Here is a 25,089-nt window from a genome sequence, read left to right on the forward strand (position 1 = left end):
TCTAGCTTTCCTTCTAAATCTAAAAGGTTTTGCGAGGTTCTAAAGTACACAAAAAAAGGAGTTTCCACTGAAATGAACATTCCTTAGTCACCTTGTGTGTTAACTACCTCGATAATGCCTACATAGTTAAACAAACAAAAAAATGAATTAAACAAAATAAAGTTTCAGCTGTATACTCCATTTTTTTGGCGTGGGGAGGCCTTAAGCAGACTTAAGAACCACCTGAATAGGCAGCTGATTGCCAGTATTTTCGTCAGTAGAGATGAACGGTTAGCATTTTAAATCAAAACCATGTGTACGATTGAATCAATATTTATTTTTTGTTGTATGTGTTACATCTATATTGTTCAAATTTCATTGAAGTTGTGTGGACATAAAACCGAGAGAGGCAAAGCATGAGAGGCAAAAACGAACAAAAATGCAAAGCTACTATACAGAACGTGTCGAATAACCCCAGTTATAAACAGAATGTACAGAGATATTCTGAGAAAGAATAGAAAGCACAATATCTTGATTGACAAGTACATAAAAAAAGATACATTCCTTTATTTGCTTTCATTTCACAGAAAACATACAAGACAAAAAAAAGGAACTGATTGCAAGCGACCTAAAGATATTTGCCTTGTATAAAGATAGATGTATATAAGATTTACTGCCTTTCCAGCGAGCATATTTTTGTTCTCTAACAGATCTGCCGTTACAGTGCAGAGAAGACATTCTCTTTGGATAATATTGCTCTCGGCAGAAACGGCGCCTGCTGCTGTCACACCCTTGCCTGAACTGCCCGCATATTAGATACATTTGAAAGAAACAGGACTAAAGAAGAGGGTTCTGCAGGCTGTGCTGACGATTTATTGGCAGCGGTTAACCCCAAAGTGGTTTTACAAAAAGGTGGAAAGACCCAGTTTATTTACATCAGTGGCTCCATGCGTTTATAAGAAAGGGCAAATGTAGAAATCGGGATGGAGAATGTTAACTAAACACTGAAAGGGGAAAGGCCGTGGAAGCACAATCCCTTTTCAATTCACAATGTGGATTGGCCAAATTGTAAACACTCCTGAATAACCTGAAGAGGCTTCAGCCGGGTCACAGTTTGCTCCCAACTCGATGATAAGACCGGTCCAGCAAAACCGCGGACGAATTAAACGATTCACCCAAAAACCAACGGGAGCTTTTCAACCACAGAACATTCAAGAGACGCACAGGTGCACGATGCTTTACAGATTCAAATAATTACACCTGAAAAAAGAGAAAAAAACCAGCACACCACGCCAATAAATAAGTCAGTGCGCTGAAAACAGGTCCAGCACGGTCATGGACACATTCAGGACGCACATACACTGACATTATTTGTTGGTCTTGGTCAAAGACATTTACAGTAGAGAGAAACATTCAGAAATCTTAAACATACAGTACATACAATCAGAGCTAAATAAACATTCTTTTCATGCAGTTCAGTGGAAGCATCTGAAACATGACGACATCTGTACCTCTCCCTCCAATTTCTCTCATTTACAGACATTCAACATTATCTGAGGCCACCATTGTACAAGGTAGATTGTTAACTTGAGGTGTGTGAGCGCTTACATGATGACGATGCATGCAATTTTTCTTTTTTTTTTTCTTATTTTCTTAAGTGTCCCACCTTTGCTGAGGCAATAGCACAGTGAACTGTAGGAGCAGGTATTTCCAAATGGACTGCTGTGGTGATTTTTCTCTCCTAATCACTAGTTAAGTGGCAATATAAGAAAGGACACTGGAATACTGTACAGTTTGAATAAAGCTAGTGTTGATCTTTGGTCTCCCAAAATCCAGTTTAGGACTTTTGGACACTTAAAAGTTGAGATTATTGATTTCAAATGAAGCCCTCTGGAATTCGAAATGAAGACATCATATATACGGGTTGTTTAGTCAGACTTTGTTAATGTTCTAGCTTGCTATATAGTGCAGATCTAGGAAATAACTAACACATTTAAAGGGATTTCTTGAACTTACATGTTGTTGCACAGGGAGGAAAACTTAAAGGTTTCAGGAATTTTTTTTAACCCACTGTTCCGTCTCACGTTGAACCAGATGAAGATATTAATGCCTAAGTCATCTGCGTGTTTGCATAAAAGGACGTGCAAATGTTTGGCACCAAAGTCTAAACTGCCGTGACTGTAAATATTCAAGAGACTCACAGATGAATTGATCCCAATATAAAGTTAAAGATGAGACATTGATTTCAAGGTCTTTGCATCGTTTTTGCTAATTAGAATTTTTGAGTAAAAAAAAAAAAAGTGTGCAGAATTTTGAGAAAGCATCACCTCCATCTGTACAGGACAGGGGCGGATAAATCACGCACGAGGACTCTCTTTGCATCAGATTAACGGTCTCAACACAACTCAAAATGCACAATGGGCTACTCTCCAAGAGGTGTAAGTTGAAAGTTTTACTCACTGATTTTTGTCATGACCTACAATTCGTCACTGAGAACAAAACATCAATAAAAAAACGTTTAAAATATCAAAGCGATGTGTCATCTTTAACTTTCTTTGCCTTTTAGGAGTAAGTTTACCGCTTCGTCGCTTTCACTTCACTCAGTAACAAAAATTTTGACACAACTTTTGCTAGCCACTGCAAAGGGATTATTAGCCTAGCTTAGTTTAGTCTGAGTGTAAATAAACAGCAGCAGCTCCTCTTACATCTGCTCAAATGATTTGAACAACAATCTCTAAACTGCCGTAAAGATGTATTTGCACCTTCAAATATGGTTTCTGCTAAAATGTAGAAACTTCTTTTGAGCAAACATGAGCTTAGATACATTGTTAGCGCATGCTTTGCAAAAAGGAAACCTACTTAGCCTTAAACAAAGCACATTTAGCCTTGTTTCAATAAATTCTAGTAGTTAGTCACGTAAACTATTAAAGCTAGGCTAATATCGGTGCTCAACCTCAGTGCTGAATGGAAAACGGTCAAATTCTCCAAAACCAAAGCAGCCACTTGACACCTACTGACAGCAGATGTGTGCGCACACTCTTACGTCATGGCTAGTAAAGAGGAGAGATATGGAGTTCTAACCAGTGGCTTCTGTAACCTACTGTCAGGGCTGAAGTACCAAAATTTCCTGAAGGCAAACATGGAAATTTTCAGTGCATGACTATAGATGAGACGGCAAGAGGAGTGAGAAAGAGAGGTAGTAGTTGTTTCTCAAATCTTCTTCACACCTGCCTCCTCCTCCTCCCTTGCATCAGAAAATGTTTCATGGATAGTCTCATCCAGTGGCTTTCCCTCTTTTGTGAGATGATGGTTTTCCGTTTTTGGATGTATGAGATCATTTCCAGACATGGGCCGTCATGTGTGCTGAACTTTGACTTGCTGACCCACCCATGGGCTGGCTGCCGTATCCCATCACGCTGGTGGTGTTGTAGAGATTCATGCCGGCCATGTGCTGAGTCATCTGAGAGGCACAAAAAGCGCTTTGTTACCAGAAGCTCATTTGCTACGCTCAAAACGTACACGCTCCAAAGCAAACACACACGCACCTGTGCAGCATTCCACTGAGTTTGCTGCACGCCATAAACTTGCTGGTGGGGTAACGTTGCTAAGCCTCCAACCTGCTGGTGTCCAATCATCCCACTTTGCTGCTGTCCCATGATGCCATTCTGCTGCTGAACCATCAGTCCACTTTGCTGCTGTCCCATGATGCCCTGGGTCATCCCTGACATGTACGGTGATGCCGCAACACCGCTCGGCTGTGCTATGACACCCTGAGCACCCATTAAGCCATTCTGCTGTCCCATCATGCCGCTCTGCTGTTGTCCCATCATAGCCATTTGTGATGTCATCATTGCCCCTCCCATCCCACCCACCTGGGCTAAAGAATGGTATGACCCATATGGATGCGTCGGGTATCCCATCTGGTTCATGTACAAGCCTGTTGAAAAGAAGCACAGAAATAATTTTGGCAATGAATAATCACTAATTAGATAGAGACTACCATCATGTGAATATCTTTAGATAGTTTCTGGGATAAATCTGTGTTGTTCTCACCATGTGCAGCCATGCTGCTGGCATGCACTGAGGGGGTGGAGGCGTACAATGAAAGAATAGAGTCCTTGGACAGTTTCTTGACTGTGCCTTCCCCTGCTTTGGGTTTCGGATCCAGAAACAAGCTGAGGTTTTCAGGCACTGAGGCAGTCACTCTGCTCTGAGGCATGGAGCATGGAACAGGCTGCAGGGTGGCAGGGAGAATGGAGATGCACATACAAGATCAAGGGAAAATTGAAATGTAAGCTTACAAAAAATATATATTCGAAATGAAATGACAGCTTTTTGGTACAATGATGATGAATGTTTTAGAATTTTCTGTAAAATGTGCATAAATGTCATGGGATTTTTTAATAAAACTCCTAAAAGTATGTTAAAAAGTATCCAGTTCTGCTCAACAAACCAGTAAGATGTGGTATGGTACATACATATATACAGCTCTAACAGTGGAGTTACTTTGATACTTTGAAGGTGAAATTACAGTCAAGTGTTTTAAATCAGTGGCATGATAACCAGATATAGCAGGAGGTTTCAAAGGAAAAACACTTGTTTATTCTCATCTGGATGGAAAAAGGGGTAATTTTAAAGCAACAACCTTGTTTAATGGTAATGTTAATGAGTCTACCATTAGAAGAAATGCTGAACAACAGCAGTGTGCTGCTGGGAGAACGCCACTTCTTTCAAAGGTAACATTTTTGCCCATCTCTAGTTTGCCAAAGATCATGTGGACAAGCCACAATGCAACTGGAAAAATGTTTGGTTGACAGACATAACCAGCAGAACAATTTTCTAGCATAAAGACATCATCCAATCTCTAAAACATGGTGGTGGTAGAACAGGCTTAAATTCATTGAAGCGGGATTGATGAATAGTTTCTTAAAATGTTTATTTTTGTCTATTTGTTTGACTGGATTCTTTGAATCTACTTTTGGGAGTGCTGTTAACATCTAATGTTTTCAGTCAGCATGGACTGATTGTGAAATTCATCAATAGTGATTTGGCCGATAGCCAGTACAGACCATTTTTGTCAGTTATTTCACCTTTAATACCAGACATAAAATGAAATATGCACCTTAGAAAACCAGCATTTCCGTTTGACACGGCAAACTCAATGATTTTTCAGAACAAAATGAAATTGACATAATTCTTCTCAGTTTCAAGGCAAAGTCAGTGTGACATGTCTAGGACAAGTTATCCTATTTGCCAATAGGCCGATTGCAGTCATCAAGCTGAGTATTGGCAGATATCAATGCTATGCCAATATAAAAACATAGTGTTGAGTTATCCAGAGAGGATTCTATAAAGGGTTTGTATATAGAACAGACAGACAGCATGCGGTATGTAGAGTGTGCTATCCTCTACCGTGGTTTTTGTACAGGAAGCAGAAAAGGGGGCGGGGAGGGAGCTGAAGAGATCCAGGGCAGAGTGTGCCAGAGCTGGATTAGACACCACTGGGCTCTCATTACTGTCTGGGACACATCCTCCACCATTAGATACCACAGGACTTGGAGTAGGAGCATCTAATGGACGGTAGATGGAAGAATGATAATGGTTATAACTTTTTTATGGTATCAATCAACCACGCTGGAATCAATTTATCGAGCTGAACCTCAAGTTGTAAATCATGACGTGGATGTCTGGTGTTTCTCTTTTAGCGTGCAGACTAGCAACACAAAAGCAGTTCTGTATGACACAACAGCATCCTGGCTCATAGAGCATTTCTCACTATGTGATATAATCTAAAGCAATTTATGCACTGTGGCTATGCTACCTCAGCACTCATTGTAAGTACTAGTAATGGCATTACACGGTAAATGTGTGTTAATGCACGTGTGTAAGCTCAAGAAGTACAATACCTAGTCCAAGCAGGTCTGTGACGGACTGGAAATCTGTCTTCGGGCTGATGTCTTTTTTCTGAGAAAATCAATAAAATTAATGCAAACATTTCTCCAGTGAAAAATGGGCTTGCATTCCGAAATGTATTTATTTATTTTTCCCCTTTCAGGCTCCCAGGTGGCAGTGTATTGACTTTCTCTACTCAAGTCAGAACAGCAAAGTCACGCCCTGTTTTTCTTTGCTGGCTGAAAACTGATGCAGTAATAAATATGTCACCTTCACCACGCTGACAGACACATCTCCTCCTTCATCCCTCCTCATCCAGTTATCTAACTCAGTGCTGCACTCATTTACGCTGCATGCAGGTAAATGTTTAGAGTCTAACCAATAAAGTACAAAATTATGTCAATTCTACGAAGTTGGAAATCTGATACACTGAATATAAACATGGAAAAATGTATATACCAATTTCATCTTCTCAAATACTACAGGCTCCTTGGGGATGTTATCACAGCTCTTCTCTTTCTGTAAGGAGAAAACACATGGTTTTGTTTGTTGAGTCTTTTCTTTTTGGCTGATCTTACTTGAGACACAAGCAAAAACCTTTTTTTTCTGTAATCTGCGTGTAAGACTCACCCTGAGCATTTGGATATCAATGACCTTATCCATGTACTTCTTCTTATCATACTTGTCCCTAATAAAGATCTCTGCAGCCTGGTCTGTCTCGGGGCGCTGGAAGCATTCGGGTAAAAAAGCCTCGTAGAGACGTTTGGCCTTGGCATTTCCCATCTCCTGAACACTCTAGGGTCACCAACAAGAAGCAAAACAAGTTCACTCTGAACACTTGGATGTTAATATCAGAGGTAAAATACCAAAGATGGTTTCATGCCATGGGTCTGTCTTCCTCTAGCCTGACCCCATCTACCCCCACCACCTCTCTAATAACTTTATAAATAGAGGCTCTGAAAGGACAAAACAGAAGAAGCTATAAAAAGGGGCACAGCTTCACTGTTTCTAACTGCAGGAAGGCTAATAGTGAGTGAAGGTTTATGATGAAATTCAATTGAACCGGGCATATGTTCAGGCCATGCTAAACAAAAAGGATGCTAGTCTGCTGAAAGCTATGATATTCAATGATCACTCCAGTGAACTGGAAATATCTGGGAGTTGTCTTTTCTTTTTTTTTTTAATTTGTGGTCAGAAATTATACCTGCTCTGTGATTAGGGGTGCAGCAAAAAATGCTATGACAACAAGCTCTCTCACTGGGTGTAGCATGAGAATGTCATCACCAAGTATGATGACAAAGCTAGCTGCTGCTTAGCTTAGCATACGAAAAACACGATTGGTAACAATATTGTTCTATGCACTGGTATCGCTATATCAAATACATTTTCTGACATGCGTGAATTGGTGACTGCAAAAATGCCATCATTCAGGCTTTACTTGAGTAATGAATAAAAACGTCAAGCATCATCAGTGGAACTTAAAAAAAATGAGCATATATCCACACGCTTTTTCATTTTGTTCCAGTGCAAGGACTAATGATTGCTGGGCCTAGGATCACACTCAAGAGACATAAAACTCTCATAAAGGCCCAATTTCAAAATACTCCATTCATCCCCAAAAGTTCGAACCCTACACTGGAAATCTGCTGTTGGCGGTTGTTGGATGGCTTTTGTGTTTGACTTCTGACCTGGACCTGCTCCTGTGTCCACTGATCCAGGTTGACGGACTTGACCTTGGAAATGTGGACCCCCAGGTTTCGATGAATACCCGCACAGCGGATACAAATGAAGATGCCCAAATTCCAGGATGCCCATCTTGGACCTAGGAGACACAGAAGAAGGAAGCATGTGACATTTAGAGAAAAGACTCTGCACAGAGGGACCATGAAAGGAGGTAATGAGTCTATCTGGTGGTATAACAGAAAGGCAGATTACATGGGCCAGACAACTAAGTGAGGAGGAGAATGATGGGAAACTCTGAATTAATTCTAGTGCAATAATAGAGACAAGCCTGGAACCTCAATTATGAATCTGAATTCAACAGGGAGCACATCTAATCTTGTGTAAGTCATGCAGTGTCCTGACACATAATAGGATCCAATACAAGAGTTAGCCTACATAACAGACTGAGAGGAGAGAGGGGGAGTATAAAATTACGCACACGCACACACATACACACACAGACAAGCAATCACACACACTCAGAGCCTGGATACCTGCAGGGATGATTACTCATTTGGTCATGAGCCTGTGTGTGGGAGCAATGTTATCTTAACAGGCCATTTTGTCCATCTTACCACCATATGTAACTAAATGGATCCATGTGATGTTTGTGCGAACCTCTCGGCGCTGCATACGATAAATTCCAAGTTTCATATAGTCTGCGACTCTTCCCTCTATGTACAAATCCGAGAGCAGGGAAGTAAGAGCAACACTCGGGCTATTTTTTTTTTTCAGCTCAAATTATGCAACTGTCATCTTCAGAGAAAACATTCAGCTTCAAAGAGAATACTTTTCTCCCGGCATCTCTGTCAGGCCGCTCCTGCTCTCACCACCCCCCCCCCCCCCAACCCCCCCACCCCGCGTGTCCACAAATCGCTGTCATGCACAGTGTCCTTTATGCCACTAGGTGGAAGAACAGCTTTTGAATTGATATTTTCTCTTGTCATGTAGCATGTAAGAAAAGGCCATTCTATGCAAATGAATAGGGGAAGCTGATTTTCAGAGAGGAAACACACGCAAAACCTCTTTTCTTTTTCGCAGCTGCGGAGACACTGTGTCTGGCTGCAGAGCCAAAGACTAGACTCTTGTCCTGCTTGCATCCTGAGATGTGGGTGCAGAAAGAATAGAGTTCTGTTTGCATTGTTAAGAGGCAGTCTCTGGACTGGCTGGGATTTTTAACGTGTTTTTTTTTTTTGGCGTGGTCATTTGGGGGCTCCTCTTTTCTGAACTGCAGAAAAACAGACAGAGAAACAAAAAGAAAGAATGCTGATATCATAACAGAGACAAAACCGTTACCCCAGGGTCATTGGACAGACAGCATCCGCCTGTCATCCTGACCGTCTAGCTGCAGCATTAGCTGTCACGCCGGCTAATAATAGTAGATTACTCTGCAAAGCCTGCTTAAGTGCTGTAAACACTGCCACCGACACAGGGAAACGGAGAGAGACTGTCTGTTGTACTGAAGTCCCTGAACACAGGCGTTAGTTTATCCTTCATCATCCTTATCTTAAAGTCCCCCTCCTGTGTTCTGCCCACAATCTCTTATCTTTCTGATTCACCACTGCTGTCTCATCCCTCCACTCCCTTGTCTGTCCATATCTTTCTCACACAGTTACATTCCTCCTTTTCTTTTTTTTTTTCTTTTTTTCTTTCTAATATTTGCTCTGCCGACGTAGTTGCTCTTTTCTTTGGGTGGAGGGCAGATTTGACATTTCTTCTGAGCATGCATGCTAACAACATGGCTCTAGGCATAGAAATGTTGATCTGTTGGTCAGTTGCTTTTAGCCAAAAACTGGATCAACAGTGTGCATTGGGAGGGGATATGCTGTCAAAATCACAACAGTTTGTTTACAGCACATTGAGAACTGTAGACTTTTTCGTAGCAGTACAGTATTAATGTGTGAAGTCCATACAAAGTCTGCTCCTTTGAATTTGGGCATTTGTGTTCCTCCATGCAGTCCCTCTGGCTGATTTCAGAGCTGCAGTGCGTGTTGTGAAAACGGCTCTCGTGAATTCACTGAGCAACTCTACTTTTCCACCACTATGAGGTTGACCTATGTACAGCTTACTGATATGTCTTCACAGCTAGTAAGAAATGTTCTATTTTTTTCCAACAGGAGCACCACCCTACCCCCACCAAATGATGCGAACAGGGATGGAGATTACAAACAGTGAAGCACTGTATTCATTTTGCTCACAAAAGGTGGCATTCCTTCTTAAATTTCTGACTACCGAAAGCTAATAAGTTTATGAAATCCGAACCAGATCATAATTTCTTTTGCTAGCCTCCAAAATATCTGTTTAGAAATAAAAGTTTGGACCATTTAGTGTCCTTTGCTTGCTTTAGGTGGGACGGCAGTCTAAAATGACAGTCTGTGAACTGATTGGATCAGAATACTTTGTTGTTCTGATCTGATTTTTGCTCATGATAAACAGGAATGATCAAATCCTTAATCCAGTCACCTGTTTAGTATTTTTCTAATAGTGCTTGTCCTTTTCTAAATGGCCTCTGTGGAGGACTTCCCAGGGGGTTCTGCCTTCTGTGTAACAAACCAACAGGCACATCAGGTTATTTCATATCCCTCCAACCCGCTCTCAAGGCAGAATGTGTGAGGGCTATGTTGGTCCACGATCAAAAATTGCACGATGAATACGTTTTCCTCACTTTGCTACCTACAGACATGCATCTTGTGTTTTGCTACGTGACGACGTAGCAACGACATTGACGCATGAGTTGTTTTTTCCCAGTGAGACTCGGTTTACCCCTCCCAGGGCAAACGATCTAAACTTTATTTAGCGTATTGTTTTACTTCATCAGCTCAAAAATATCCGTCAAAACTTGAATATTTTTAGAATGACAGTGACAGTTCAACCTCTACATTGAACCATATGCCAATGTGAGCATGTTAGCCAGTTAAGACACGATGCACAGATTCATTAAGCTGCTCGTACGACTCCAGAGATATATATTCTTTATACCACGCCATATATTCCTCCCCAATCCACTTCTAATCTGCTTGCAGAGGGGAGTTATGAATATCTGGAGTCCTGTTGTTTAGATGTGTGACTGCTTGTCTGATGGGCCAAATAAGGATTTAAGAAGACGACCTAAGTGAATCTTTTTTTGGTTTTAATCAATGCGGCACTTGTGTAAGAAGAACCCGTTATCGAGTACGTCCGTTCAGCCACTGCTCACACCTCCACACACTTTAAACAGTTAGAGCTGGAGGAGAGGAAGAGAGTAGGAGGAAAAGACTGAACAAACACTTCGCAAAAATGGCACCGTTGACCGAGAGAGAAAAAAACCCCCAAAAAAACTGAGGTATGACTAACAAACCCATTCACAATCTATAGGGCAAAGTACCCAAAAGCAGCATGTCTGCTTAGCTAGTTGATGAAACAGCCTGGCAAAAAAAGGCCAGTGGTTGTGTTTGACAAACATGCAAGCTGAAGCACATCAAGGGCGGAGAGAGCTTTTAAAGTCATCAAATGGTGGACTTTAGCTGTTTGATTACCTGCTGGGATGTATAAACAGGGCTATGACGATCAGCGAGAGACAAGATATTTATAATGAACTCAGAAAACATTTATTGGTAGTTCAGTTCTTGTGAGCAGCCTAAATTCTTATTCCCCTGATCCTTATTGGGCCTCTATTAAAAAAAAACCCAGAGAATCAAACGTATGCAGATTTTCTTCTTTTTTTAACATCTCTATTTCTGTTGGGTGCTTTTCGACACATAACTCGCACGTTACACATACACTTGTGCATGAGCAGGTGCACATGGCTCATTAGCCTATATCCCGCGAGGATAAATGGTGCTCTCTGCAAGCACCGAGTTAATCCCACAGAGCCTCAGCCATCAGTGGATCCTACGCCCTCCTCCACCACCATACAAACACACACACTCAAGCACACGCTTGTGCCATCCTGTAGCCCCCTCAGCGCTAAAACCAGTCCAGAAACCCTGAAGCCTCCCAGTGACCCAGTCTAAGCGAGGCAGATGGACCCTTATTGATAATTTACTGACACACACGCCCACCATTCTGGATTTGATAACAGCAACTCGTTTCAAAAGAACTGGTTCAGTGGCAAGTTTACCTCTATGATGCATGACCTTTGTTTCAATGTTCAGTTAAAGGGCAATGCAAATAAAACTTTGCTGTTTTTAATCATCATTCTTGTTATTTTCTCCATTCTGGCACAATGTTTCAGCTCCTCAAGAGTTTGCCGCCCGTTTTGTTGTATTTGTAGTGTCATAATGTGCCAGATATCCACAGTGAGTGATGGGCCTAGACTCCAACAGGCCAGTTAAACCCCCAAACACTTTAACCGGAAAACCATGGCGTTGTAATACATTTAGTGAGTGGTTTGGTTTGGATTGGTTTTGCAGAAATAGATAAGGTCGTCCCTGTCAAGCTTTACGTTCTGTTCCATGTCTTGTCTCGTCATTTCCTGTTTTATTTTGAAGAATCACTGACCTTCCCCTCTGGTTTCAGGTATCTTGCCCTTCCTCCCGTATCAGGCGTCTCATTGTCTTCCCTGATTCCCAAAGTGTTTCCACCTGTTCCCCATGGTCCCTCAAATAGTCTGCGTTTCCCTTGTCTTGTGCCAGTATGTTGTCTCCATTCATGAGCCTCATTACCAGCCTTACTTTGACCCATAGATTCCACGAGCCTGCAGTGAGCGATTCTCCTGCAGTGCTGTCTTTGTTCTTGTTCTTAGTCATAGTTTATTTATTCTATACAGTAAGTTTCGTAGCCTTGTTTGTTCCTCTGTTTTCAAGGAGAGATTTTTTTTTTGTTTAAAGTTTCATAGAGCCTCTGTTTTGTAAGAGTGCGTCCTTTGTTAAATCCGCCTCATTAGGAGAGCGTGTCTTTGTTTAGTTAAATTGTTCATAGCGTTTCTGTTTCCCTCCTGAGTTGGAGCGGTTTATGTTTTGTAGATTTCATAGCTGCGCTCATCCTCCCCCATAGTTACGGAGGTGAGTGCTTAGGTCTTTCACAGCCTTTACTTTGCTCTGCTTGAAGATCCTCGCCCTGCCTTGCTGTGCTCTGTGTGTTCATAATAAACCTCTCTTTGAATCCAAACTGACCCTGCACCTGAGTCCGAGGTCCCTGACAGTCCCTGTGACTGACAACGACTGTCTATCATCCAATGGTGGCGCCAGTTTGAAGGAAACTTTTGAAAAGTTGCCACATAAAAGAAACGCTTTTCCAGCTCGCTTCTAATACCTGGTCTGACGCGAACTAACCAGCAAGTGGTGGTATTGGCTGTATTGAGCGGCAATAAACTGTTGCGTCGCTAACCAGAAACAAAACTTCAAGGAAAAACCCAAACTAACTACTATTTTGTGTCAGTAAGTTTTAAATATAAACATGCTTATTCTGTACAAGTGGAGACAACAGGCCATTTATAGCATCAGCTATGTCGTAACTCGTCTTTATGTCAGAAATTTACCACATTAGGCAGAAAGTGAGTTTTTTAACCTCGGGCTAGCACCAGACAACCCACACTGTTGAGGACATACAAATTCACACACTCGCCTGTGCACTATGCCTATTACCAGAAGGTTCCACCGGTGGGGACACCAGCAAACTCGGGCTATATACATGTCGGGAATTTGCAGGGCGTAAACATTGAATATGGAGACAGTGAAGGAGATTGGTATTTGGTTAATGTTGTGCTCAAGGCAGAAAAAACTAATTTATTGTAGATAAGGGATGTAGATAGTTTCATTTTAAAGGTACAAACTGATCTGTACTAAGAGCACATTAATGTACCTTTAATAACATTAAGGTATCGGCAAATGGACTGACTAAACTCTTTAGGGTTAGGATTGGGTTGCATGGTGATGTGGTGGTTTGCACTGTCGCAGCTATGTTAAAACAAGAAGGTTCCTGGTTTGAAATCTCAGCTGTGGCCTTTTTGTGTGGAGTTTCCCTGTGTCCACTGGGTACTCGTGGCTTCCTCCCACAGTCCTAAAAACGGTATGTTAGCTTAAAACGGTGGTGCTAAATCTACTGAAGGTGTGACAGCTGTTTTCAGTGGATATATTTCTTTAATCATTTAAACACACCAGGGCATACAGTCACATACAGACAAAACTGACCGCTTTCGTCAACCTTAGATATTTAGCATTGCGTGCTTAATCAAAATACCAAAAAGAAAGAGTAGGGTCAATGTGTAATAGTCCAGTAAAAGTAATGTAGAAACTTCACCTGGAATCGGAGAATCAGGGGTGTTCAAGGGGGAATCAGTAGTTTATTTTGCTCACAGCCCTTCAGCAGGTCCGTCTGAGCATACCAGTGTATTAGAGAGTTAACACAGTGTGAAGTCTCCCACTGCGCCAGCCTCTCCATGGTACTGTGAGACTCTGAACTCCAGTCAGCAGGGTGCACAAACAGCCAATCAAAGTCTAGTTTAAATGGAAATCCCTGCTGGCGTCTGATTGGATAAGATTAAAGAGCGTGAAAGGAGGGGCGCTGAGAGGTTACAGTGGAGGGAGAAAGCATGACATAGCCAGGTGATATCTCCACGGCAACCGGTGCCCAGTATGTGCATAAACACGAGCACAAAGGAGACAATAAAAAAAAAAGGTGTGCTTTGATGCAAGCTCACGCAAACCCACACCGAGACACTTACCAACAGATGGGACCTTGAGACTGAAGCCAGAGGTGGAAGTGTTGACAACATTAGACACCCGCCCGCCTCAGCCTCCTCCCCTCCATCAAATCATTGTTTCCTGGCACTGTTGAAGGTTTACAGTAGCAGTGTGACTTTGTGAGGAAGTGGTTGGAAAAACAAATAATAGCAAATGTGGGGCAGAACAGAAGATGTGAAGGAGAGGGGAAGTTGTGAAGCACAGCAGCACAACTGCGGTGAGGAAACGGCTGTGGTAACCGTACAGTGAGGTTAGATGTGGAGACTGCTTCTTTTTTTTATGCGTTTTATTTCATATGCTGGTGCAAACGTACTCTTGGCTCCTTAAATCACACCACTTCCTCTTCAATCACCCACAGGGGAGGTGGGTGATAAACGCACGGCGCTCTATGTCAACGCAAACAAGATTAGGCCAAACGTCATCGTGAGCCATATGGCTGAGAGGCTGAGTGGAGAGAGGGAGCTGGAGCTGTGCGCACGTGTGTGGTTGGGAAAACGTGCTGCTCAGCGAAGAGGTAAAACATCTGTAGGCAACCAAGATCCTCGCATCCGTCCATTTGTTTGCGCGTTTTTTTTTTAATGAAAAAGCGGGAAATAAGACTCATTTGTGAATGCATGGAGCGAGATTGTGTTTTTGAGTAATAACTATGGAACAGAAAATCAGTTGAGGTTTGCAGTAACACATCCCTAATTAATGAAGGGCTTCTGCATCCCTTTTATGGGTGTGTGTGTGTAGGGGATTCTACTTTTCCCCCTAAACCCATAATCTCATCTGCAGCCTAATTAGACCAATCTGCCACTGATGGTGACCAGTCACGCCAATCTAAAAGGGCAACACATGACCACGCTTGTGAGGAAAAGAAATAAAAGTTGGCTTCAAATATAAGCAAAACTGAAGCTTATTCATCAGCCCTAAATAGATAGCCCTTGTCTTTCCACATTCCCCAAATTCAATCATAAAGATGCGACGCACCCGTTCTCATTCATCGTAGGCTCACTTTTGTTCAAATGTAATCAAGTCTTAAAGCAATCAAGTGTTCGGATAAGCAGCGAGATTCGATCTCAGCATGAAGTGAACTCTTGAACTGACTTGGCCTTAAGTGCATCATCATCTGCGTCAGTTAAATGTTGGGATCTTCTTTAAAAGATCATACAAAGGCAATATGAGAGGGAACAAAACCTTGTATTGTGCGCTGCATCACTCATTGTGATCAGGTGACATCTCCCACTTAAAGTCAACTAAAACTCTGAGGTCCTGTGTCTTCTTTGAAAAGAACAGACAGTTAATGGCGGTTAACAGCTTTTAACATCTCTTATGGAACTGAATAATGAGTTACATCTAAACCACGGGCAGCTGAACTTCTTTCTTAAAAGCCAAAGCTCTTTTGGAAATGATCTTGGACCAAAAATATTACTCTATGACTGACAATGCATTAAAGGGAAAGAGAGCTATTTATTTGCCTTCATAACAGGCTGTTAGTAACAAAGTGCCTTAAAGACAAGGTTTAAAATAGGTAATTTGCCAAGTTGTCAATCAGGGGTAGACGCAGCACACTGGCTCATCCATTCAGTTTGTTTGTGTTTTATGTGCTCAGATGAGTCATAGGTCAATGTTAAGTGGCTTCACAAAAAAAAAACAAAAACAAAGCACATTTCTCTAAAAATGGTCTTTACAAGGACTGGACAGAAAACGGGTGAAAAGGCAGCCAATGTCTCAAGGAAAAGACCTTCAGAAATAAGAAGACTTTTGCACAGTACAGTCAGTGTAAGGTTTGCACCCTCATTATAAAGATTTATTGAAAAGCCTTATAAAAGAAAAACAATCCATTCTAAAGATAATGTACTAGGTTTTCTTTTACAACTAGAACCAGAGTCTCTAGTTGCATGCTTTACCTCAGATTAGCGACAGGCTTTAAAAGCAGTTGTCTGGCTCATTAGAGACTCAAGCGATTGGGTTTTAGAATTCTATGAAGCTTAGACTTTTCTTTTTAGGTTAATCTTAGACCACAACAATCACCCTGTTATTCTGTATAACACGAGGCTGCGTGTCCACAGAAAAACTGTTCATTTGTGCCCGCACTGGCATCAGCGCCCAGATCACTTTTACCTGCGTTCGGCGTAAACTGAGGCAGGCAGGGGATGAGGAAGTAAACAGAGAGATCACGAGGATAAATACGGCCTTAGACTAAATGTCCAACGAGTGCAAACTGAGTGGGAGCACTGACACAAAGGTTAACTAGTTCCCAAGGTAAAAGAAACAAAAAAAACCCCTGTGTTTGTCTGCAACACATCCCTGTTTGTCTTCACGTGTTGGTACCGACCATTACGTATGTCGGAGGATTTTTAAAGTGACACTTTGCGCCGTTTACCTGCAAGTCACCTTTAGACAGCGCCTGCCGCAGGGAATGTTTCCCACTAAAACCCACAGACTGCTTGGGAAAAAGTAGAATCACGGGTACACATGAAAAAAAAAGATAAAACAACAACAAACAGTAACTCTCACGTATTCTAAGACTTTTAAACTCGGTGTGTTTGTGACCAAAACAGCATGTGTTTACCCACCAGTGTGGCAAAACAGGTTCAGCGAACAGCTGATGACACCGTGCAAGGCCTACTGAGATGCTTGTGTGACAATGAGGGGTCGAACACATGTCAACACACACACCTGAGACCCAGGCTGCTGGTGATGAACACAAATGACCCAGAATAGGACAATTAGGAATAGTAAAGTACTGTTGTTCCAGCCTGATCAGTCAACCAAATAACTGCAACTGCTCCCCAAGTAATCTGAGAATAACAGCCTCACGTTGTGAGTGCAGTTTTAGTGCCGTTGTAATGTAAGATAGATTCCCCTGCATCCACTCAGCCTTTAGGAACAATCTGTCCGGGGGCGACTCAAAGTCAGCACAGGTGTCTTCATCTGTGTGCCTCTGCTACAGTTTCCACACCGGGGAAGGGGCCAAAAGGAGAAAAAAAACACATCTTGAAAGAGAGGCCATCCTGTTAGAATTCCCGTCTTGTCAATGCGAAGTATTTATGGACATCGCTGTACTTGAGTTATCTTGGTATGATGTAACTGCATGCCATGCTTCTGCATTGGGAGGATGTGGCCCCGTCTCCGGCAGCAGAGTACAACGTGCTAATGTGCAATACCGCATCTTCCAGCGTAGTAAATGACCGGGAAGGCTGATTCAAAGACTGGGTGTTTGCGGACATTAACAGGATCGGACAGGGAACACACAATACAGACAATCACCCACCTTTAGATTCGCAGTCAGCGCAGTATTTGTTCTCCTCCAGCGCAAGTAAAGAGTTGAGGACCGTTTGGTATCTGTCAACGTCTTTCACAGATTTGCCCGTCATCACTGCACTATAGTCCACCTCCTCCACAGCCCCCTTTTACAGTCAGCGCCGGCTATTGTCAAAGAGCTTTTTACTTCACAAAAGGAAAGCAGTATGAGGGAGAGGCGATGCGCTCGGTTCCTCCTCTTCCTCCTCCTCGACGGGGAGAGCAGTTAGTTTGTTTCAACACGATGGGATGAGAGTCTTCCAGCCAACCAGCGTGCGGGTTAGTCGAGGCGCATGTACCCCAATCAAGACGTAGCGCGCAGGAAAACACCATGTGATTTCCAGGATTCAAAGTGCGCTGTCGGCTTTGAAGCACATCTGTAACCTATCAGAGAGCACTGCGAGGTCCCAATACAGTTTCTCACTCGCTCTCTCTCTCTGTTTCACACACACGCTCGCGCGGGCGATGACATTGACACACAGGCAAACCTCTGCTGCCATCCTGTGGACAATTAGAGGGTTACGTTTGAGGCGAACTGTACGTGGGCCTCTCTTTCCCTCCAGGGCGCAAGGGGGCGGTAAGAGTAAATGCAAAAGATGTAAAACAGCAAAAGAAAAGCAGCTGACTTTCGAATTGCGTTACTGCGCCAGACAACTCCGGAAGTACGATGCATTTACCTTAAAATAAAGTTGATAAAATGTTAAAACTCTGTAAAAACTGGCTTGTATCTGGCTATATTGACACAAATAGATGATATTTTATATAAAGTTGATCTTAAACACAGCTTGTTCCACAGACACTCCACAATTCTCAGCAATTGCCGTCGCTGATTCTTTTACTTTGAAATAAACACCGGAAGCTCACGTTTTCACTCTAGCTTACTCTGCATTAGTGGAAGTGTGTAAACTAGAGATTACGGAAATAACCGTTACAGCAGAATCAAATAAATAAAGGATTAATCTCGAGTCACCATCCGTGTAACCCTGTAACCTAGTCCACAATGTCCAGGCAATCCAACCGAACAACAGACAGCAAGAAGATGGTAGGCCATTTCCGCAGGATTAGCAGCAGCAAACCTAGCTGGCTTAACTAGCCAAATGCTAACCGTAATCAAATGGCTTGACTTGCTAACTAACAAAATAATGACATTTTGGAAAACTGCATCATTGACAGTCATGTGTCTTTGATTGGCATGTGTGTCCAGGTGTATGGAAGATATTTGAACCTGTTGGGTTTGAGATTCTTTCACTTTTTTAAGAGGAAGTGTTGCATATTTATTTAGCATACAGGCTAAAAAGATGCCGATAAACAGAAGTACCTATCCTCGTAACTGCGTCTCTTTTTGGGTAATTTTACAAATAGAATTATACTATGCAAGTAGAGCATGTAAACAATAGGGATGGAGATACATGGAAACCACATACGACTCTTAACAAGTATAGCCTGGTGTTTTGTGGCTTGATAAGGATAGCCAGTAACTGTACACATGAATGAATTATTAATATTTGTGTTGGTGTTGGTTTTCAAAAAAATGGCGCTGCCAGCGTATTTGAAAAGAGTCACACACTTTCATTTCAGAGGTTTGTGGAATCATGACACAAAGAAAGAAAGAAATGTATCAAGAAAGTGAAATCTGTCACCTTTTTATATAAATATAAGAGAGTAGCACAGTCTTTGGCTAGCAGCTATCAACATTTGTGACTGGTTACAACAGAGTGCCTTTTTTTGGTAACAGCTGTCATAGCAAAGTAAAGCAAGATAAAAACATTTATTTAAACGGAAATTTCCCACAGTATTGAAGTAGCATAGATTGCTGTCAAGTTGACGAGTGTCTTCAGGTTGTGTTTAAACCGCCCCTGCTGCCTGTGTCATGGTAGAAATGAATAATTCATCGTGTCAGCACCACTGAAATGACAGCATTAAAACATGACATCATTGTTTTGAAATTTGCAGTAACTACCTAAGATTTTGGCCCGAATAATAGACTAATTATACCTTATGTTAATTACAGCCAAAATACATCTTTAAAAAGAGCCACAATTTTTAAAAACTTTGCCATTGCCCTTTAAACTTCACAGAAAGTTACACTATATCTGTTTAAAATAAAGCTTTTTTTTCTATCACTCAATTGAATAAGTTATTTTGTTAATGAATATAAGTCTGCCACAGATCCTGTTTGAAAACGTTGCTCATTAACTTGTAAACGACAGACCTAATGGAGACTGCTTTTTTTTTTTTTTTTTCTGCCGGTAGAACTCTGAGCTGTTCACCTTGACTTATGGGGCCCTGGTCACCCAGCTCTGTAAAGATTATGAAAATGACGAGGAAGTCAATAAACAGCTGGACAAGATGTAAGTACCCTTTGGTTAGGCATTTCCACACACAGCTGTAGTTAGAAGATGGCAAATTTAAACGCAAATTGGGAAGTCATTGTGAAGGAAACCGTGTTCTTCACTGCTTTCACGCATTTATCCTGTGTTGTAGTTTACCAAAAACACAACATCTTGGTTGAAAGCTTCAAAGATTGCCATAAATAAAGACTAATAACGGCCATATGTCACTGGTAGAATACACAGAGGTAAAACACTGTCATACTGCCTCACTCAAAACAAAATTCAACAAAGGCACGTCTTTGGTTGGTTTTGGTTAAGTTTGTTAATCAATTTATTCTTGATAAACGTAGAACAAATTTCCACAGACTTGTTTGACTTTTTTTTTTAGCTATTTTTTTGTTGTTGTTTTTGAATTATATGTTTGAGTCAACAAAATCTACCAAAGTGGATTAAACTTATTTACAAGGGCTAGGTTTAGTTTAATCAGGTGGGTTGAACTAATTTGACATTAGCTAGAAGGAGATAACCTGTACAGGTTTAATGGATTTTGTGTCGTGTGGTTTTAGTTAACACCATTTCCATTAAGATTATGTTGACCAAACCAATTTCATAAAATCAGGATACTGATACTAATACTGAAAGAAACAATGCAACTGTGTGGAAATTTGTCGCATGTTTTTTTTTTTTTTTTTAAATGTCCATTCAACAAGGTTTTTCTTATTTTTTCTTATTTTTTTTCTTTTGCAATGTCTGACAGGCATCATGCTGCACGTTTGATTGTCCAGCAGTAACATCACAGTATGACGATACTGTAGATTTCATCGAACGTCGGTGTTCATTCGTAACAAGATGCAGTAGCTGCTCTCTGTGATTTAGCTTTTGCACCAAAGCTGTTGTTCTCAAACATGTTTATAGGCGTCTTTTCGTGACCCTTATCAACGCGTTTCTTTGCCACATCGTTACAGGGCCGAGGACACAGTTTGCGCTAAGGTTGAAATCGGTGCCAGCCTCTAAGTTTGCTGTCACTCGTGTCTTATGTTTCACGAGGCGTCATTTCCTCTGTAAAGTAGCGTGTTAGCGTGAACGTTTCTACTAAATACGGAGAGAGCAGAAACACACAGTCAACGTCAACAACTAGGTGAGATCATTAGGGTATGCTGTCAGGTTAGATTGTTAAACTCTGAAAAAGAGTTTCTCAGATGGCCTAATTTACAAATGGACAGAGTGTTCATTTATTGAATACATTTTTATAACCTCAGGACAGCCGACTGTGTTTTTTGCCCCCTGGCTGCAGGTTCATCATCTATAAGGGGCAGAGTAGACTTTTCTGGCCTCTCAAACGTCTCCCTTAAACTCGTGGCTTAACTGTACTCAGGCACATTCTTCTGTTTTCAGTCGAGCAGCGACGTGGCCAAATGAGATTTTATTTCTCACACTTCTGCTCTTTGGGAGAAAGGGGGCTTTAGAGGAAGAAAATGCCGATTCTTATTTCTAACACAGTGAAAAAAAAAAAAAAGAGGTGGTGGGAAGCCAAGCTGGATACAGTAATCCCACCTAATAAAGTTTAGACAAAACCACCGATTTACAGCCTAAAAAATTCAAAACATCCTGTCAAGTTGACAGAGCTCTGGACTGGATGAACTTTGTTTCTCTGGTTGTGAGGCAACCTCGAGCTGAAATGTCTTACCTGCCCTTAGAAGGCAGTGAATCTGCACTGCCCACTCTGCCATTTGCCATCCAACTGGTCGGAGACGGACCATGTTAGGATTGGGAGGCATTAGACTCTGAAGTTAAGATAAGTTGTCTCGGCTTTCTAATTCTCTAATCAGAATTATCATCAGGTGTAAGCATCAAAAGCGTGAACCAAAAATGTCTCGAAGGATTAGGATTTGTTCTCTCTCTTTTTTAATTATTATTTTTTTTACGTGGAATTCCGGTGTAGCCTGTCATTTCTCTTCTGTGCTGTTTCCTCTACCATGACGAGTCGGAATGACGTGATTCCTTCTGCTATGTCTGCGTTGCTCTCTTTCACAGGGGCTACAACATAGGAGTGCGTCTGATTGAGGACTTCTTGGCACGCTCCAACATCGGCAGGTGTCAGGATTTCCGAGAAACGGCCGATGTCATTGCTAAGGTAACTGGAAGGTTCCAGACCAGTCAGAGCGTGACTGTGGACATCTCCCAAGATACAGGGAGGACGAGGGAAAAGGAGGGAGGACAGAAATGCCAGATTAGAGAGATCAAAACATCTCAACACATGATAGATGAAAGAGCAGAAGGAGGGGGGAGGAGGGCGGATGTTGGAGTCGATCAGAAAAGCTTCAAGTTCCAGAAAGAAGAAGAGCACATTTGTCGTTTCTTACCTTTTGTGGAGTGAAATGCAGCAATTTAAATCTTCTCTGGTTGACTGTGCCACATATTAATGAGCTAGTATTGTTGTTATTTTCTAAATGGCCAGACTGTTTCCAATATCCTGCAACGTCTGACCTGTGCTTCTTTCTCCCTTCTTCTTCTGTAACACTCCCCCCCGTTTCCTCAATTATAAACCTGTTGGTCACGATGACTGCTGGACAAAAAGGGACAAAAAGACCCAAACAGACCAGCGAGACGGCTCCGGGATTTAGTCTTTAGCATTCCAGCTGCATTCAAGGTGTTCCGGTTGCTCGCCGGATGGTGTCATTCCACAGATGTAACCGCACACTTGCTCAGGGAATTTGCTCATGGTGGCGAAAGGTGAAGACTGTAAACAGAGAGCCACTGCGGGACAGTAGCTTGGAAGGTGCAATAAATGATTGCCTCGCCTGATGATATCACTTGACCTCTTGTTAAACCACAAAAATCCCCAGAGCCATATATTCAGTTACAGGCGTATAGAAAACAAAGAGAAACAGTTGATGTTTTTTGATGGATTTGACCAAGGAAAATGTTCGCTCCTCTTTGAAACACTTCCTACGTATGAATGTAGCATATTTACGCCATGAGAGAAACCTTTTCAATCATCGCCTCAACAAAATCATTACCTTATGTCATCTTTTTATGTGGAAAAAGTAATATGCTTGGGCTCAGAAGTCCATCTTGGCCCTTTAGCAGAGAAATGCTTTGGGCACTTATGCTCTGAAGCACCATTCTTCTGTAATCTCTGCTGTTCCGTGTGCTCATTGTCCATGTTGTGGTCTGTTAGGTGGCGTTCAAGATGTACCTGGGAACCACGCCCAGTGTGACCAACTGGAGTCCAGCGGGAGATGAATTTTCCCTCATTCTGGAGAACAACCCACTGGTGGACTTTGTGGAGCTGCCAGACAACCACAGCACCCTCATCTACTCCAACCTACTATGTGGAGCCCTGAGAGGAGCCTTAGAGATGGTAAATTACAGCACTGAACACAGCCGTTTTTCTTTTTGTGGAGAAATGTAGTCATTGAGTTAAATGAGCTCATAAATATCCGTGAGTGGTAAATGTATGTGAACCTGGCGTTGCTTCCCTCGTGCAGCAGTAATTGCAAAGTGGCGTTTCTGGTTAGTGTTGATCAGTCCTGCACGTCAGCTCAGAGGAATTCAAACCCATTCCCCTTAACGGAACAGCTTCAACTCTGGGATGTTTGTGGGTTCCCTCACATTAGCTGATGGCTTAATTTCCTTCCATAACATTTCTACTGGATTAAAGTCAGGACTTTGACTTGGCTATTTCAGAACATTAACGTTGTTCTTTGTTAGAGCTGCTTGTGTGCTTTGGGTCTATGTAACCACCTCATCAAGCACGTCTGGTCACCTTTGCTTATGTGGCACATTTAAAAACAACCAAAGTTGACTCAAAGGTATTTCTGTAGAGGGATGATTAATATGAGTCATTTAAAAGGCAAATGGAAGAGTATAAATTCATAAAAACCACCTGAAAATCATCGCACATTAGAGGGAAAAACATTGACTGATAGAAAAAATGAATGAAATGATCCTAAAAAAACTGAAACTTATCACCAACAATTTAGAATAATTTTGGTGAGCGACGTCTAATTTCATCCTCAAATTACCTGCCGAGCCACGTGGTTCACATACATTTTTCACATGTTTACAACTGTAGAAAATCCAGATCCTTCAAATGCCATCAGAAGTAAAAGAAACGCATGAGGATGAAAGGCACCTGGAAGCAGGTGCTGGTGTTGTTTGTGCTCAGAAAATTAACTGATTTTTGAATCCAATTTAGGTCCAGATGGCCGTGGATGTGAAATTTGTCCAGGACACACTTAGAGGGGACAGTGTCACAGAAATTCGTATGAAGTTCATTAAGAGGATTGAAGAAAACCTTCCAGCAGGAGACGAATGATGGAAATAAAGACGTGCTTTTACCTCGGTTTCTCTTGGGGGAGGACTAATTTACACCAGGAACCTTTTCACGCTCTCAAGGAAGGACGGAGAACGTTATTCTCACCATCACTAAATCCTAACACCCTCGAGGACATTTCCTCTCCTTGCAGTTTGACATTTTTGTGATTTGCTTTTAACATAGAAATGCCAGATTATTTACTAAGAAAGGTCTGAACTGGATCTTATTCACTCCTCATCTTCAGCTCGAGTAAACTGTTCCTTAAATTTACTGGGAAAAGAAACTCAATACGTTATCATAACAGGACCTGGCCATCTCATCCAAATACAGTAAAATAAATAATAATCACTTTACTTGGCCCTGATCTGCGGTCTGCTTTGAGGAAGAAGGTTCATGTTCGTCACACTGAGGGCACGATACTTTCTGCCACTAACCCTACGTCAAAAAGACACTTTTGTCCCCTCAGAAGATGTTCATGTCCTGTATCCTGTCAGACATGCTTACATCTGCGTATATACATATTGTTTATGCTACAAGGCAGCGAACCCTTGCGCTGAATCGTTTGTTTTCTTTTGTTTTGTTTTTGTATGAATCTAAATCTGTATTGCTGCCAGTTGTCTGGCATGTTAATTTATGTAGATGGGTATCTCAAGTAAAAACAACATGATGCGATGAGACGTGATGCTTTTCTTGTGTTTGTGAGTCTCTCGTGAGAGGACCTCGGTGACCTTGGACAGTTTGAACTGTTGACACACGCATGTGCAAACACCGTGTTGCTGTTCCTGCTTCAGATGCTCCTTTTTGGCATTCCACTGCCGCTCTTGCAAAGGCAAACGGTAACAGACCTAATGCCAGCCTTATGTTTGTCCAGGGTACGTGGAAGTAATCGGCG

At 41.9% G+C, this 25,089-nt stretch overlaps 2 protein-coding genes across 2 annotated transcripts; one reads left to right on the forward strand and one right to left on the reverse strand.

Annotated features, from left to right (window-relative positions):
- Positions 1-331: 331 nt before the first annotated feature.
- Positions 332-17,915, reverse strand: smap2 (small ArfGAP2). Its single transcript, XM_072370866.1, has 9 exons — positions 17,515-17,915; positions 7,560-7,693; positions 6,502-6,666; positions 6,331-6,390; positions 5,886-5,943; positions 5,392-5,549; positions 4,033-4,213; positions 3,525-3,916; positions 332-3,439 (listed from the first exon to the last, which is right to left on the reverse strand). The coding sequence occupies exons 1-9, from the start codon at positions 17,615-17,617 to the stop codon at positions 3,314-3,316; spliced, it is 1,377 nt and encodes a 458-aa protein (XP_072226967.1). The 5' UTR covers positions 17,618-17,915; the 3' UTR covers positions 332-3,313.
- Positions 17,916-18,414: 499 nt separating this feature from the next.
- Positions 18,415-24,869, forward strand: trappc3 (trafficking protein particle complex subunit 3). The gene is made up of 5 exons (XM_072370773.1): positions 18,415-18,585; positions 19,797-19,894; positions 21,911-22,010; positions 23,058-23,240; positions 24,078-24,869. Exons 1-5 carry the CDS (start codon positions 18,544-18,546, stop codon positions 24,195-24,197), a joined length of 543 nt encoding a protein of 180 aa, XP_072226874.1. The 5' UTR covers positions 18,415-18,543; the 3' UTR covers positions 24,198-24,869.
- The last annotated feature ends 220 nt before the right edge of the window (positions 24,870-25,089 follow it).

This window comes from Leuresthes tenuis, unplaced genomic scaffold, assembly GCF_036924035.1.
Source record: "Leuresthes tenuis unplaced genomic scaffold, fLeuTen1.0.hap1 SCAF_18, whole genome shotgun sequence".
In the NCBI taxonomy this organism is placed as follows: Eukaryota; Metazoa; Chordata; class Actinopteri; order Atheriniformes; family Atherinopsidae; genus Leuresthes; species Leuresthes tenuis.

Excerpts from the sequence above, each read along its gene's own strand:
- smap2 (XM_072370866.1), bottom strand. The coding sequence starts at position 17,617 with ATGACGGGCAAATCTGTGAAAGACGTTGACAGATACCAAACGGTCCTC. Across the intron at positions 5,944-6,330 it reads TATTTGAGAAGATGAAATTG|AAAAAAGACATCAGCCCGAA; the intron begins GTATATACATTT and ends TGATTTTCTCAG. Across the intron at positions 4,214-5,391 it reads CTTCCTGTACAAAAACCACG|CCTGTTCCATGCTCCATGCC; the intron begins GTAGAGGATAGC and ends GCCACCCTGCAG.
- trappc3 (XM_072370773.1), top strand. The coding sequence starts at position 18,544 with ATGTCCAGGCAATCCAACCGAACAACAGACAGCAAGAAGATG. Across the intron at positions 19,895-21,910 it reads AATAAACAGCTGGACAAGAT|GGGCTACAACATAGGAGTGC; the intron begins GTAAGTACCCTT and ends TCTCTTTCACAG. Across the intron at positions 23,241-24,077 it reads TGAGAGGAGCCTTAGAGATG|GTCCAGATGGCCGTGGATGT; the intron begins GTAAATTACAGC and ends AATCCAATTTAG.